Raw genomic sequence first — 17,652 nt, 5'->3', positions numbered from 1 at the left:
TTTGCTGCCTTTGAGCTTGGGAGGTTTGTGACCAGTTTCCTAAACGGTTTGTTCCCAGAGAGGCTTTACTTCCTTCATTGTAAATCTCAGGTCGCAGCCAACCTGTTTTCGTAGCACTCATCGCACAGTCATGCTGTTGCTTTCTGGTAGCTTGTTAAAACTTACTGCTTTTTAATTGGAACAAATCAACTGTCCTCTACTTACCATTTTTATTGGGAGGTAAATGTTTGCATCCACTTTGGATTTTGAGTGTCATAGCACGGAGGTGTACCCAGAGTGACTTGGCCAACCACGAACAGGTTATCCGACCGTTCGCTGTTCGAGGGATCTTGCCATGTACAAGTTGTCCGCTGAGATTGTCTATGTAACAGCAGCATTTGCACTTCAGAAAGCAAATCATCACTTTTTACACTCTATGATAGATCATAGAATTTACAGTGCAGAAGGAGGCCATTCGGCCCATCGAGTCTGCACCGGCTCCTGGAAAGAGCACCCTACCCAAGGTTAACACCTCCACCCTATCCCCGTAACCCAGTAACCCCACCCAACACTAAGGGCAATTTTGGACACTAAGGGCAATTTATCATGGCCAATCCACCTAACCTGCACATCTTTGGACTGTGGGAGGAAACCGGAGCACCCGGAGGAAACCCACGCACACACGGGAAGGATGTGCAGACTCCACACAGACAGTGACCCAAGCCAGGAATCGAATTTGGGACTCAGGAGCTGTGAAGCAACTGTGCTAACCACTGTGCTACCGTGTTGACCTTCGTAGCGAGAGGATTTGAGTATAGGAAAATAGATGTTTTACTGCAATTGTATAGGGCATTGGTGAGGCCACACCTGGAGCATTGTGACAGCTCCCATTGCTGTCTGGGGAAGAGAATTCCACACATTAGGAGCCTTTGGAAGAAAACATTTCTACGCATCTCTGTCTCAAAAAGATCTTTTCTTTTTAAACGGCGTCCCCTTGTTCTAGTCTCCCCCACAAGATAAAACATCCTGTCCAGTCCCCTTAAAAAGCTATATGTTTCAATAAGATCACCTCTCATTCTTTGAAACTCCAATTAGTATAGACCGAATCTGTTCAACCTTTCTTTGTAAGACAACCCCTTCATCCCAGGAATGAATCAAGTGAACCATCTGTGAACTGCTTCTAATGCAATTATATATATTTCAAAATGAACTGCACAGAGTACTCCAGATGTGGTCTCACAGTTGCAGTAAAAATTCCCTACTTTTATATTCCATTTATCTTGTAATAAAATTGGAACTAGACTGCATGAAGTTGTCAGCACACCAAGGAATCGATGCCTGATGTTTTCGTGCCTAACAGCACGAATAGATTATAGTTTGAGAGATGACTCAGACTTGAAACCCGGTATTCGCAAAACATGGCTTGAACCTGCAAACTGTCCACAAGTAGAATTCCTGATGTTAACCAGACTACTTAATAAAGAAGAATCGGCGAGATGTCAGTTGAGGCCAAAATTAATGATTCCGGACCTTTTCCCTGTTTGCTGGGTGAATGTTTTGGTGAAACAAATGTGTAGAGGTGACTGCAGAAAGTTTAACTCCACTAGTGGGGTCTGGTGGATGGATCCAAGGACCAGAAGTGGGTCAAGAAGAAGGGAGCAGTTGGAGCAAGAGAATCTTCGTGTGCCACAGGTCAAGAAGGCAGAGGGTAAAAGGCCAACCCTGCCTGCCTAGTGGTCAACTGAGCAGCTGGTTGACTTCTTAAACGAGGGTCAGCTGGCAGAGAGGGAAGTCGAGGAAGTCCTAGCCAAGGCGGTGGAACCATTAAAAGTGGGAATTGATCCAGTGGTCAGAGGCTGGAGTCCCAGGGGTCAGGCCATTCAGAAAGTGGAGGAGGCAGTGGGTGAGCATGAGGAGCAGCTTACCTCGTTGGCGGCTGAGATTGGAATGATGCGAGAGACCCAGAAAGGGTTCATGGAGAAGGTGAAGGACCTGGAGAATCGTTCCCGGAGAGAAAATCTAACTATTGTGGGGATGTATGAAGGCATCGAGGGAATGGACACTGGCTCGTATGTAGCCAATATGCTGGAGAAGGCGATGGGGGACGAGGCCTTCAACCGGCCCCTGGAGGTCGACCAGGCACACAGGGCGCTGATGAGGAAGCCACAGGCGAACGAACCGCTGAGGGCGATGGTGGTTCACCTCCACCGATTCCTGGATAAGGAGAAGATATTGAGGTTGTCAAGAGAGACGAGGAGGTGCACCTGGGAAGGCAACAAGCTTCGGGTGCACCACAACCTGGATACGGACCTGGCGAAGAGGAGAGCCGGGTTTAATCAGGTGAAGGCTGCCCTCTTTAAAAAGGGGGTAAAGTTCGGGATGCTGTACCCGGCCCACCTTTGGGTGACGTTTAACAGCCCATAACATTATTTTTTGAGACACCAGAGGAGGCGATGGAGTTTTTAAGAGACAATGGGCTGGCAGGAGAAGGAGGACATTGAACTGTGGGGGATGTGTGAAGAGACGTTTGCTTTTTCTGTCTTTTTTCTTTTTGTTTGTTGGTTGTTGGAGAACTTCTCTCCTTTGAGATGTTTTGTTGGGTTTGGTGGCGGAATGTTTGGGGAGCGTTGAGGGTGAATGGACCTTTTTTCTTGTTCCATTGTTGTTTGTGTTATGGAGGTATGCGAGCAGGGGGGAGGGGAATCAGTGGGAGGGCTGCTGATAAAGGTGTGGTTGTAGTGGTGCAGCAAGAAAAGAAATGGTGATGGTGGGCATCCGAGGGTGTGCCTGGTGGGGCCGCGTGACATGGGCCGGGGGCTGGCCCAAGGATATGGTTGACTGGCAGGGAGAGGCCGGGGGGGGGGGGGGGGGGGGCCTCCCGACTAGGTTGGTCACATGGAACATGAGAGGGCGCGTGTGTTCGCGCACTTGAGGAGCTTAGAAGGCGGACGTGGCCTTTTTGCAGGAAACACAGATGAAGGAGTTCTCGTACTTCTCCCATGTCCACAGGGTGTACTCTTTGGTTGATTTTTTTCATGGTGGTCAAGACGATGCTGGCAGGGGTCGTTGACTCGAAGTATTCGGTGATCGTGGTTTCTGACCATGCACCGCACTGGTTGGACTTGTAAATAGACAGGAGGAGGGGATCCCAGCGCCCACAGTGGAGACTGGGCGTAGAGTTGTTAGTGGATGAGGAGGTGTGCGAGCAGGTGAGGGCCGCCATTTAGGGGTGTGTGGAACTAAATGATGCTGGTGAGGTCTTGGCTGCCACGCTGTGGGAGGTGATGAAGGCAATGCTTAGGGGGGAGTTCATATAGATCTGAGTGCATAGGAAAAAGGTGTAGCAAGCAGAGACGACAAGGTTGGTGGATAAGATTCAACGGGTGTGTGGTAAACCACTGTAGCACCTATATTAGGTGATGTCTGGTAGGACCTGTACTACAGGTATGTCGGTAATCCCTTCCTGCTGGCTCTGCCCAGTAGGCGGAGTATAAATGTGTGTGTCCTCTATGCTGCAGCCATTTTGCACAGCGGGGCAAGATCAAGAATGATAAGATCTTGAGGTGGAGGATCGACCTCTCCACCTACAATTACGAGATTTTGTATCACCCCGGCAAGCTCAACAAGCCCCCAGACGCCCTATCCCGAGGTACATGTGCCAGCGCACAAGTAGACAGACTCCACCCCCTACACGGCAGCCTTTCTCACCCAGGTGTCACACGGTTGTACCATTTTATAAAGGCCCACAACCTGCCATACTCCATCGAGGAAGTGCAGACAATCACCAGGGACTGCCAGGTCTGTGCAAGCTGCACTTCTACCGGCCGGACTGTGCGCGCCTGGTGAAGGCCTCCCGCCCCTTTGAATGCCTCAGCGTGGATTTCAAAGGGCCCCTCCCCTCCACTGACTGTAACACGTATTTTCTCAGTGTGGTTGATGAGTATTCCAGATTCCCCTTCGCTATCCCATGCCCCGACATGACGTCTGCCACCGTTATCAAAGCCCTCAACACAATCTTCGCTCTGTTCGGCATCCCCGCCTACATCCACAGTAACAAGGGATCCTCATTCATGAGTGATGAGCTGCGTCAGTTCCTGCTCAGCAGGGGTATCGCCTCCAGCAGGACGACCAGCTACAACCCCCGGGGAAACGGACAGGTACAGAGGGAGAACGGGACGGTATGGAGGGCTGTCCAGCTGGCCTTATGGTCCAAGAACCTCCCAGACTCTCACTGGTAGGAGGTCCTCCCTGATGCAGTACACTCTATTCGGTCACTACTGTGCACCGCCACTAACAACACACCCCATGAACGTCTTTTTGCCTTCCCCAGGAAATCCACATCTGGAGTGTCGCCCGCGACTTGGCTCGCAGCTCCAGGACCAGTCCTGCTCCGTAGGCACGTCCGACTCCACAAGGCGGACCTGTTGGTGGAGAGGGTGCAATTGCTCCATGCAAACCCCCAGTATGCCTACGTGGCGTACTCCGATGGCCGCCAAGATACTGTCTCCCTCAGGGACCTGGCACCAGCAGGTTCCACACACACACACTCCTCCAGCCCGGCGCCACCCTCCCCTCCCCCGGCGCTCCCAGCAGCAACCCCCCCAGGACCATCCATCCCCTTGCCCACGCCCGAGGATGAAGAGGATTTCGGCACGCTCCCGGAGTCACCGAAGATCAGACCAGCATCGGCATCGCCGCCACCACTGCATCACTCCCAGCGGCACATCAAAGCCCCGGACTGGTTAAACCTCTGACTGGTCCACTGGACTTCAAAAGCCATTTTTATTTCTCTCCAATATTGTAAATGTATAACTCATTTGTTGTATATAGTTCTCCACCACCCCCGCCGGACTCAATTTTAACAGGGGGGTGAATGTGGTAAACAACTGTTGCACCTATATTAGGTGATGTATGGTAGGACCTGTACTACAGGTACGTCGGTAGTCCGTGCCTGCTGGCCCCGCCCAGTAGGCGGAGTATAAATGTGTGTGTCCTCCATGCTGCAGCCATTTCGCCAGCTGCTGTGGGAGGCCACACATCTTGGAGCAATAAAACCTCAGTTGTATTCAACTCTCGTCTTTGTGCAATTGATCGTGCATCAGGGTGGATAGGAGGTATTCAGAGGCCCTGGAGGCAGGATTGTTGAAGGAGAGGCAGAAGCTCCAGATGGAGTTCGGGTTGGTGTCCACAGGGAAGGCAGCTGGGAGGTTACGGAGGACCAGAGGGGCAGTGTACGACTACGGGAAGAAGGCACATAGGATAAGAAGCAGATAGCAACAAGGGAGATTGGAAGGGTGAAGGATGGGAGAAGAAGAGTGGTGCTGGATCTGGTGGGGGTGAATAAGGTCTTCGAGGAGTTTTACAGGAGGCTTTATGAATCGGAGTTCCCGGCCGGGGGGAGGGGGGGACCTGAGGCCCCTAGTGATGAGGGTATAATGAGGCGAGGGAAAAAGGGAGCTCCCCCTACATTATCGCCGGCGTCAATATGCCTAATACTAAAGAAGGATAAAGATCCAGAGATAAAGGGTCTAAAATGGGGAAGGCAGGACGGGAGGTGGGGAATGGCAGGGGGTTGGGGTGCTGGTTAGTTATTTATTTCTTATGATGTTCCTGTCTGTTCTTGCTCTTGTGTTGTTTGTATTTACTGTTCATATGCCTTAATAAAAATATATATTTTTTTTAAATCCCAAATGTGGGTATTGCCTGGGGGTTAGATTAGACACCTGTCGTTATTGGTTAAGTTTTGGTCAATTAGTTATTTGGTAGATTTGGACTGCTCAGTTGTTTACCAAAATTAACCCACAAGATTTTTTTAAATGACTGGAGGATTCATTCAAATTGCAGGTTAAGTTTGTCACTGACACAGACAGTTTGATTCACGCCCATGCTCCAGGTCTGTTCCTGCCACGCTGAGTCTGTGATGAACAACCTTCAGACTTACATCAGCATCGAGGATGTCTTGGCAACATAAATAACATGGTGTGCAAAAAAATATATTTAAAGATTCTGTTGTGGGTGGCGGAGGATGAACAAAGAGGAGGTAGGAGTGGTAAGTTGTGCGTAAGTGCACCTTTGCAAGGCCAGCAAATGGAAACAAAGCCTGAAGTATATCGTTGACAATTGTTCTCCATTCAAAATAGGCCCTTTCCTTAAATGTACGAAATTGACTGACAGGATTGATTCTGTCAATTTATGCACATTTCTGACCTGTAAACTAAGGTTTTATCTGGGAAGGTTCCTGTACACCTCCTGGATCCTTAGAAAACTCTCTACAATGAACGCTTAACCCTTTGATCAGCATCTAAGAACAAATTATCCGTAATTATCCCATTGTTGATGGTGGGAGCTTGCTGTGTACTCGTTGGCTGCTGCGTTACCTGCATTACAGCAGTGACTACAATTCATTATAGGCTATAAAGCACTTTGCGACATCTCAAGGTTGTGAAAGACAAATGCAAATCTTTTAGACTTTCTTTCAAAAAACAGAACTGCCTGCATTTTTAAATGTTATCTTGTTCACCTTTTAAAGAATGTAACAATTTTTTGAAGGTGGTCCAAAAAACACAAGGACTGGAGATTTCAGAAGACGAGACAGACCTGGCTCCTAAAGAACATGTACGATTGCGATAAGGTAATACTGAGAAAATGTGAATAAAATTCTGCTTTGAAATTGTGCCAACCGCAGACTCAAAAGTTAACTCAAAAGCTCGGCAGCAGGGTAGCATGGTGGTTAGCATAAATGCTTCACAGTTCCAGGGTCCCAGGTTCGATTCCCGGCTGGGTCACTGTCTGTGTGGAGTCTGCACGTCCTCCCCCTGTGTGCGTGGGTTTCCTCCGGGTGCTCCGGTTTCCTCCCACAGTCCAAAGATGTGCGGGTTAGGTGGATTGGCCATGCTAAATTGCCCGTAGTGTCCTAATAAAAAAAGTAAGGTTGGGGGGGGTGGGGTTGTTGGGTTACGGGTATAGTGTGGATATGTGGGTTTGAGTAGGGTGATCATGGCTCGGCACAACATTGAGGGCCGAAGGGCCTGTTCTGTGCTGTACTGTTCTATGTTCTATGTTAACACTATGTAAACAAATCAGATATCATCGAACACTAAGATACACTGACATGCTCAAATTGGATTTAGGCCAGGGTGGCATTTTATAGAAGTTCTTCATTTGTCTGTCTCATCACAGCTGTACTCCCACGATCCATAAAATATTAATCTGTCTCTGTTTTGATGGTAAGGAGATTCTCCTCTTCTCTGTAGCTGATGGTCGTTGATCTTTTTAATACAACACTATACACAAAAATCAGAGTTAGATCAGCTTAAACCATCAAACAATAAATAGGTAGCTGTGTCATTAAATGGAATTTCTGCTATATCATTCATTTTGTTGTGTCTGTCAGTAGGTGTCCATTTCTCTCTTAATCCCAGTCCTCCATAGTACTGAAACTCTTGATCAGGAGAGCTGTTTGTTTGCAGTATGAGGGGTCATAGAATGGTTACGAGCACAGAAGGAGGCTATTTGGCCCATTAGTCCTTTGAAGGAGCGGTTCATCAACTGCCACTCCCTGTCTGTCCGCCCCCCCCTCCCCGTAGCTCTGCAAATGTTACCTCCTCAGATAACAATCCAATTCCCTTTTGAAAGTCTCAGTTGACTCTGCCTCCACCATACTTCTCCACCATGGATGGCACGGTGACACAGCGGTTGGCACTGCTGCCTCACAGCGCCAGGGACCCAGGTTCAATTCCGACCTTGGGTGACTGTCTGTGTGGAGTTTGCACATTTTCCCTGTGTCTGCGTGGGTTTCCTCTGGGTGCTCCGGTTTCCTCCCACAGTCCAAAGATGCGCAGGTTAGGTAGATTGGCCATGATCAATTGCCCCTTGGTGTGCAAAGGTTAGGTGAGGCTATTGGGTTACGGGGATAGGGTGGGGGAGTGCGCCTAGATAAGGCACTCTTTCAGAGGGTCTGTGCAGACTCGATGGGCCGAATGGCCTCCTTCTGCACTGTGGGGATTCTGTGATTCGATGAACTCCATGAATTCTGTGCTAATTCCAGATTGTAACCAGTTGATGCGTGAAAAGCTTTATTTTGTTAATTACCTGAGATTCACATCTCCTGGTTCTTGATCCTTTCACCAATGGAAACATTTTTCCCCATCTACTCTGTCCAGACCCCTCATGATTTTGAATCCCTCTATTAAATCTCCTCTCAGCCTTCTCTTCTCCGCGAAGAACAGTCCCAACTTCTCCAATCTTTCTATGTAACCCAAGTTCCCCATCCCTGGAACCATTCTTGTGAATCTTTTCTGCATCCTCTCCAAAGCCTTCACATCCTCGCTAAACTGTGGTGCCCCGACCTGGATACACTACTCCAGTTGAAACTGAGTGTTTTTTCCAGGCTTAACATAATTTCCTTGCTTTTTGCTCGATGCCCCTACTGATAAAACCCAGGATGGCCTTTGCTTTATTGACCACTCTCTTGACCTGATCTCCCTCCTTTGACTATTATGCACCTATACACCCTTTCCTCCTGTATCCCTTTATTTTACATTGTCTCTCCACGTTCTTCACACACCTCTCTGCTATTTGTCTACCCATTCCCCCAACCTGTCTGTGTCCTTTTAAATTTCTGCACTTTGCTTCTCATGGCATACAATGCTTCCTTGTTTTGTATCATTTGCAAATTTCTGAATTATGTCATGTGTATCTTTTCAAGGTCATTAATATATATCAGGGAGTGCAAAGATCTCTGATGAACCATGGTAAACCTTCTCCGATCCCAAAAACAACTATTGACCGCAACTCTCTGTTTCCTGTCACTTGGACAGTTTTGTGTCGCTGTTGTGACTGATCTTTTTATCCCACACACTCTTTCTTTGCTCAAAGATCTGTTGTTTCGCTATTTACCAAGTGCCTTCAACAGTATTAACCTCATCAACCCCCTCTGTCACATCATCAAAAAACGCCAGCAAGTTAGATAAACATGGTTTTCCAAAACAGATTCATGCGGCCTTTTTTCAATAAACCTGCTTTTGTCCAAACAAGTATTCATTTTGTCCTGAATTTTCATTTGTAAAAGCTTCCCTGCTGTCGAGGTTAAACTGATTAGTTGTAGTTACTAGGCGTATCTTTGCACACTTTCTTGATTAAGGGTGTAGCATTTGCAATTCTCAAATCCTCTAGCGCCAACTGCGATTCCAAGTAAAAATAGAAAATTGTGGCCAGTGCCCACTTGCTTCAGAATCTTTGGATGCATCTCACCCTGGTGCCTCATCGGTTTTTAAATTCAAATAGGCTGTGCAATACCTCCTCTTTTTCAATTTTAAACCCTTTATGTGCCTGAATGAACTCATCTTTCACCATGGCCTGGGCCCCATCTTCGTCCTTGCTAAAGACCCAATGTACCTGCATAGTTCTCGCCAAATCTTTCTGCCTTTAGAACACTTTTATCATTTCCCAGTTGGCTTCTTGAATTTATTCAGTGAGTTGCTGAGCAGAGAGTAAAACTCGCAGGTTCAGTCTTAGCTCATTGGGAAGTGCACTTGCGTCTGAGTCCATAGGTTGCTGGTTCAAGTCCTGTTTGAGAGCAAAATGTGGCTGGCACTCGAGTGAGGTATTTAGGGATCACCTGCTTGTTTTGACTGAGACATGAAGACAAGGTCCTTGTCTGTGCTCTTGGTTGGTAATAAAAGGTCCCAGAGCGCTATTTTGAAGAGGAGCTGGCCAATATTTATCCCTCAACCAACATCACTGAAACAGATTAGATGGTCACTAAAGAGTGGGAGGTTGCCATGAGCAAACTGCCTGCTGTGCTTTCGACGTCACAATAGTGGGCAGGCTTCAGAAATACTTTGCTAACTGTAAGAGTGTTTTTGGACACCCCGAGATCGTGAGAAACGTGACAGCAAGTTTCTTTCTGTCTTTTTCTGACTTTTAGCCAGTGACTGAAAACTGGGGATGTGTGAGGTTGTCATGGGAACCCAGGATTTGATTCAGCTGTAACTTCCTTCCCACATCACGGGTTGAATATCCTGTTGATATTCTGCTAAGTTCACACAGGAAGGGCAGGTTATTTGCCGAGGTAACAAAGGGTTGTCACTACCAATGGAAATGCGCAGAGCAAGTTAATGCCTTAAGGGAAGAAGGTATATTAGGAACAAACGGAAGATGGTATGATGGCCCGAATGATTATCTTCTGTGCAATATCAATCCATGAATGTATTTATGGCAAAATATATTAATTTTGTCAAACCTCTGTGTATTGTACGAGAGGGCTTGGCGTAGAGGTGGTTAGGAGCAGTGAAGAGATTTTCATAGAATCATAGAATTCTTATGTGCAAAAGGAGGCCATTCGGCCCATTGAGTCTGCACAGACCCTCTGAAAGAGCACCTTACCTCGGCCCTATCCCTGAAACCCCATAACTCCACCTAATCCAACCATCTTTGGACACTAAGGTATGGCCAATCCACTTAACCTGAACATCTTTGGATTGTGGGAGGAAACACACGCAGGCATGGGGAGAACGTGCAAACTCCACACAGACAGTCACCCAGAGTGAGAATTGAACCCGGGTCCCTAGCGCTGTACGGCAGCGGTGCTAACCACTGTGCCAATGTGTCATTAATTCTAAATTAGCAAGCGTTGATTTAACCCCCAAGAGGAGTGAAGTAGAAAATAACACACCCGTGTTAATTATTTCCAGAGTTAGCAGCAGTGTGCTAAATTCCAGAGTTCACAAGCCAGCTGAGTTTCCGTTAACGGAATTGGAATCCAGGCAGTTTGTGTGAAGCTATTTATGTAACTAGTCTATTCATTTCTTTAAAATAAATTTAGAGTACCCAATTCTATTTTTTTCTATTAAGGGGCAATTTAGCATGGCCAAGCCACCTAACCTGCACATCTTAGGTTGTGGGGGTGAGACCCACGTAGACACAGGGAGAATGTGCAAACTCCACACGGACAGTGACCCTGAGCCAGGATGGAACCTGGGTCTTCAGTATTGGGAGGCAGTAGTGCTAACCTCTGTGCTGCCGTGCCACCCGGTTACTAGTCTATTCATGACAAGCTGATGCTGGGTAGATGCTGAGAGCTTATTTCCTCCCATGGGGGGAATCTAGAGCAAGGGGGCATAGTGTAAAAATCAGGAGTCTCACATTGAAGATGCAGATGAGGAGGGATTTCTTCCCTGAGGGTCATTAGTCTTTAGTATTCTCTTCCATGTAGATCAGTGGAGGCTGGGTTATTGAACATAGTCAAGGCTGAATTGGAAATAGTTTTGATTGACAGTGTTACTGAGGGCAGGCACCAAGGCCCAGGTAAGCCTTTATGCCACCCAGGAAATGATGGCGGCTTGCGGGACAATTGGTCAGAAGAATCGCCGCAAGAAACTTTTTCCTTTCTTCCAGACGTTGGTCTCTTTAGACTATAAGAGGTAGGAGCAGAAGTAGGCCATTCGGCCCGTTGAGTCTGCTCCACCATTCTGTAAGATCATGACTGATCTGATATGATAATCCGCAACTCCACTTTCCCGCCTTATCCCCATAATCCTTGGTTGGATATTCAGTTATCACGGCAGATCCTGAGCTAAAACCTATGGTAGACATTAGAAATAAGGTATATTTTTAAGTCATTTTAATTTAATGTTTCTGTGCCTGGAAGAGTAAAAACTTAGTTAGATTCTTGCTGGACAAAGGTGTTTATATGTGCGGGGGTTGGTTTCAATTTCAACTATGATTTTATTGTGCTTAAAGAGGGCTACGGTGTGAAGAGTAAATAAACCAGGAGTGGTTCTTCTAGGCCTTGTCAGATAGAGAAGCTTTTAAGTTTTAGTTTAACTAATTTTGAAAAATAAATTTAAAGTACCCAATTCTTTTTTATTGCAATTACGGGGCAATTTAGGGTGACCAATCTACCTAGCCTGCACATTCTTTTGGGTTATGGGGGCGAGACCCATGCAAATATGGGGAGAATGTGTAAACTCCACACAGACAGTGACCTGAGGCCGGGATCAGACCCGGGTCCTCCGCACCATGAGACAGCAGTGCTAACCACTGTGGCACTGTGCCTTAGTTTATCAAATTTGATTGCAGTTGGAGATAGATAATGAAAGAGAAGGCAGCTCTCATAGCTCCACTAGAAGCAGTTGGTTTTAGAAGGCTGAAGAGGGAACATCTCTCTCAGCCTTGCGAGAAGAAAAGTCATACTCTGGAGTAATGGTTAAGACAACAGATGCTGAAAACCTAAAGTGCAGCTAGTTAGGAAAACTAGAGAAATGAAGAGATGTTTCCAAGAAGTCTGGAGTTAATGGAACAGAGGAAACTGAAAACCAGAACAGATTACTGTTCAATAAACTCACAGAGATTTGAAAAGGCATTGGATTGTGGGAGACCTGAAAGATATCTGCAGTAGTGCTGAGGGAACAGAGTTCAGTTCTGACCTTGGGTGACTGTCAGTGTGGAATATCCACCTTCTCCCAGTGTCTGCGTGGGTTTCCTCCTGGTGCTCCAGCTTTCTCCCGCAGTCCAAATATGTGCAGCTTAGGTGGATTGGCCATGATCAATGTATGGGGTTACAGTAATAGGGCTGGGAAGTGGGCCTAGGCCGAGTGTTCTTACGGAAGGTTGGTGCGGACTCAATGACCGAATGGATTCTATGGATTCTTATTTTTCAGAGTTAACAACATCTAAGGCGAGGACGTGAGATGGCGTGGGTTTTAGAAGCCCAAAGCTAGAGTCGTACAGATATAAACTGGAGGGAAAGGATGGGCTAGAGATTGATTAACGTAATAAGTCTGCAGGGAGATGGAACATCACGTGGGATGATGCCGCTTATGAGAAAAGAAAGTTAAGAATATCAACATAAAAATAAGCTAAACTTGTGCAAAAGGAATTCTTTCAGATTTCGAGAAAAACCACTTGTTTTGAGACCTCAAATCTCACAGCTTAAAGATCATATCAAATCCTTCATTAGAAGAAGACCAAACATCTTCAGAAATTGTTTAGAGATGAGAAAAGAGTGAACAGGAAATTAATTGTAGATGTTTGTATAAAAATGAAAATGAGATCTTAATGAAAGGAAAGGATATGTGGAGACATAATTTGTTTGCTTTGAAAAACTTAAAATAAAGACATAGGCCGGATTGTCCGTACGCACACACACAAAGACATACACACGCGCACGCACACACATACATACACATACACACGCATGCACACACACACAGATGCACACACACACTACATGCACATACACATGCACACATACATACACACGCATACACACACATGCGCACATACACACGCACACGCAATATGCTCACCATGGCGGAGGCAGCTCACCATTGGCTGCCAGCAGGAAGTCTGCGGCATGGCTCACCTGCAGAGTGAGGGGGTGCTTTGGTGGGACCAGGCGATCCTGTCAGTGGCAAGGGTCAGAAACCCCCCCCCATAGTGTCGTTCATGACTTCAGGACACCACAAAGCACTTTGCAGCCCATGAAATACTTGAAAAAATGTAATCATTAACGTGGGGAAATACGTAATCATTTCCAACATTTAGTGAGTTCGCACAAACAGCAATGTAATAATGACTGTATGATCTGTTTTGATGATGATAGAGGTAAACATATTAGCCAGAGCACCCGAGAATGATTCCATCTTAGAAATAGAACTTTTCCATCTGCAGAGGGGATATCTGGCAGACGGCACCTCTGGCAGTCTCCCTCAGAACTGCTTGGCAGGGTCAGCCTTCACTGTTGTGCTCAAGTCTCTGGAGTAGATTCTCTGAATCAACTTTGTGATTTAGAGGTGAAGCTGTTACTATCTGGGCCACAGCTGATAGTTCAGTCCAGACCAACTATTATAGGTTCCAGTTTCCCCAAACACCTCAAGTATAAAATGTTCAAAGCTGGTCTTAAATCCTTTCACAACCTCACTTCTCCATTAGTCAGTCCTATAAACCCACCTTAACTCTGTTTTCTTTGAGTCTCGCCTCTTGCGCATCCCAATAGCAGCTGTTCTTTCTGTTATATCGTTCCAACGCTCTTGATTTCCCTCCTCAAACTCCTCCATTTAAACCCCATATAATATCTCCATCTGCATCTCAGCATAAATGTTTCTTTTCAGCTTTTGTCAAATGCCCTGGGATTTTTTTACTGCATTGAAGATTCCATTTTGTTGTGTGATCTACCCTATTCTATATAACTCTAGAGTGGCCATCAGGTGTGTCACTGCTAAAGATTGCGACCAATGTTACTGAGCAGCTTCCATCCTCAAGATAGCTGTTCCGTGTAAAATGGCCCCCAATTATTAAGAATATTTCCACCTCTACCTTCCTTTACTTTAATTGGGTTTTATAATATGCTGACTTACATCATATGAATTATTGACATAATTTTAATGATGTTGTGAACATGATGTGTGATGTTGAGGTTTACTGAGCAGTCAGGTTGACTCCCTGTGCTGATTGCAGTCTGTAGCAATGGGACCAGAGCCGTTCACTGTTCATCCCCATTGCCAACAGCAAAGAAATAGCAAGCAAGCTGCAGCACACCACACTTATCTAGGACAGGACAACTGTGAAACCTGCATTGGCACAATTGAATAGCTCATTAGGCACTGATATAGCAGAATATTAATTCTCCAATGTTCTTGTACAAATGGATTTAGAAGATACCATGGCACTATTCAAAGAAGCGTCGCAGAGTATTCCCAGAGGCCCAGGGAATCTCTATCATTAGCAGTTAACCTCTTTCATCAGTAAAAGACACACGATCTGGCCATCGCCACATTTCTTGTTGTGGGACCTTCTTGACATGCAAATCGGCTAACGTGTTTCCTATATTGCAACATGAAGTGCAGTTCAAAAGTACTTCGCTGGCTGGGATGTTCCAAGGTCATGCAAGGTGCAGTGTGAATGCTTTCTGTCCACTTGTTCATTGTTACTCATTCTCTTGTTTCAGCATTTGCTGGAGCTTTTCTCTGCCTTTAATAAGCAGCATGTCCACATGCAGCTGTTGCCTGAATTTGTCCTTGAAGTTTGTTAAGAAAACAAAGACAGACAGAAATTGCTTGAGGGATTCAACAGACAAATCATGAGTTCCCACAACCTAATAAGTGGCACAGCAATAATGCTTGTTGATTCCTGAGCTTTTAGAAGTTGTGACCAGTACACTTTGTACCTTGGTATTTTAAAACCATCATCGTCAACCTTAATAGTCCATCAAATAATATGCTTGATCATTTCAGAAAATGTAAATTAATGGGCAGAAGTTACCGGATGTTCACGCCGACGGGATAGTCCGGTCCTACCGACAGCGTACGGGTTTTCCGGCGACAAATCCCGTTGACAAGGGCGGGACAAGAAAATTCCGCTGGCGGGTCGCCTCCGCCACCGCTGAAAAACACGCGGTGGGTTAGTCGGTAAATCCCACCCAAGAGTTACTAAGGAGTGGCTCTTCTATCAACCATTGGATTTGGGATATTTTGAGGCAAATTTCCTGCCTAAGCTATTTCTAATTTTCTGCTTCTATATAGATGTCTGACAAACATTCACTGCGTTGCTGAAATATATGGATGGTCTAAAGGGAAATGCTCGGGAGGTAACCATTCAGAAAGCAGAGGCATTGATGAAGGACCTGGAAATTACAGGTAAGTACTTTGTATGATCGACTTGGGATATTAGCCTAGATTTTACTTATCCAGCCCACTGGGAGCGGGCGGGTCAGAAATTAGTGAGCAAACCGGAAGTCGGGATTCCGCCCAATTTATGGAATTTAGCAATCTTGGGACATTATCAATCAGTTCCCCACCTAGAGTTCTCCCTCACCCCGACCCTATGTTGCAGAAACATTAATTTTATTGTTGAATTATATAAGATAATCAACATATTTTGTGTTATTGGACATACGAGAATGCATGCGAGGTTCCACGTGGGCTGGTACCCCAGAATTTGCACTGGATTGAGAATCAACTTGTTGGAACGTTTCTGGTGGTCCTTTTACAGAACAGGAGCAGAGGGAATTAATAGACAGCAAGCTTGGTATGACACGACCACAGTAATATGCACTGGCTCATGAAATATGATTGCATTAAGCTCAGCAGTTTCCATTTTCAAAGAAGATGTTTGGATATTTGGCTGACTAATGATTTGTCGCTATAACAACCTCTCAGTTGGATGAGAAAGGCACTTATCATCTTTCATCTAATACACATACCTTCAGTATAATTACAACTGTGACAACACTTAAAAAATAAAATTGGGGCAGCACGGTGGCGCAGTGGGTTAGCCCTGCTGCCTCACGGCACCGAGGTCCCAGGTTCGATCCCGGCACTGGGTGACTGTCCATGTGGAGCTTGCGTGGGTTTCACCCCCACTACCCAATGATGTGCAGGCTAGGTGGATTGCCCATGCTAAAATTGCCCCTTAATTGGAAAAATGAATTGGGTACTCTAAATTTATCAAAAACTAAATAAATAAAATTATTCACACTGTAAAACAAAATATCTGGTCATTATCGCATTGCTGTCCCTGGGAGCAAGTCACGTGCAAATTGTCTGTTATGTTTGATGTTTTTAAAGTTTAGAGTACCCAATTCTTTTTTTTTCTAATTAAGGGGCAATTCAGAGTGGCTAATCCATCTACCCTACACATCTTTTTGGCTTGTGGGGGCGAGACCCATGCAGACAAGGGGGAGAATGTGCAAACTGCACACGGACAGTGACCCGGGGGTGGGATTGAACCCAGGTCCTCAGCACCGCGAGGCAGCAGTGCTAACCAATGTGCTGCCGTGCTGATCTGTTGTGTTTCATACGTTACAACAGTGACAGCATCTCATTGGCTGTCAACTGCTTTGTGGCATCCAAGCATTCTAAAATGAGTTGTATAAATGCAAGTCCATCCTTCTTTCCTTCCTTATTTCTTCAATTCTGTTTTTCCAACATATTTAATCTTTTAATAGGCTGTTTCCAAGCAGGGTACCAGGCAGGAGACCTGTACAGATGAAGCAGTGCCTTCCAGGGCAGTGTTCTGTTGATTTAGAACTGCTTGGACAAGAAGGGGAAAGGGAGCCTCTTGTGTTAAAGGATGAAATAATGATCTATTGAACTCATTAGGTATCAGTTCTTTATGTTAATGTGGACAAAGAAACATAATATTTCCCCATATGTTTTCACTTGAACAGATGGTTCCACTGAGGACAGACCGCAAAGATTGAGCGAATACGTCAGGTCCTTCAGATTTTGTCCTGAAGCTTTTAAAGAATTCGCGTAACAGTCTCTCTGCTCATTGTGCTGTTGTCCTCCTGGCAGTCGAGAATTTGTGCACAATCACATTTATTCCACTTCTTCTGCCATTGATTTGGTTTGAGTACTCCGCTGATGACCTTTTTGTAAATTCCATTTGTAATTTTAAGCGATTGTAATAAAATTTGTGGTCATACCAAGTGCTGCTTGTGTTTAAAAATCAAAGCTAAGGTTCCATCCATTCTTCACTGAAACTGATTACGGTGAAAAAGCAATGACAGTTAGGAGAGTCAAATAGGGGACAGCGTGACTATTATGAAAGAAGTGAGACCCGTGTGTTCTTATTGTTATGTGCAGCAGGTCAAGATGATCAGAAATTGAAGACAGAAATTTCTTGTCCTTCCTGCTGGATATTTACCCCAAGAGTGGTGAAGGAGCGTGA

The 17,652-nt window shown here is 45.7% G+C and overlaps 1 protein-coding gene across 1 annotated transcript in view; it reads left to right on the top strand.

The window, feature by feature from the left end:
* Positions 1-17,410, top strand: part of LOC119978050 (uncharacterized protein C7orf50) — a 431,834-nt gene extending 414,424 nt beyond the window's left edge. The window contains exons 3-5 of the mRNA XM_038819398.1: positions 6,529-6,610; positions 15,504-15,617; positions 17,150-17,410. Of these exons, the coding sequence (XP_038675326.1) occupies positions 6,529-6,610; positions 15,504-15,533 (112 nt within the window). The 3' untranslated portion in view covers positions 15,534-15,617; positions 17,150-17,410. The remainder of the gene's footprint in view (positions 1-6,528; positions 6,611-15,503; positions 15,618-17,149) is intronic.
* The last annotated feature ends 242 nt before the right edge of the window (positions 17,411-17,652 follow it).

The sequence above is a fragment of the Scyliorhinus canicula genome, chromosome 15 (genome assembly GCF_902713615.1).
Source record: "Scyliorhinus canicula chromosome 15, sScyCan1.1, whole genome shotgun sequence".
NCBI lineage: Eukaryota > Metazoa > Chordata > Chondrichthyes > Carcharhiniformes > Scyliorhinidae > Scyliorhinus > Scyliorhinus canicula.
Note: the sequence above shows the minus strand (reverse complement) of the source record. Positions and strands in the feature narration are given on the sequence as shown.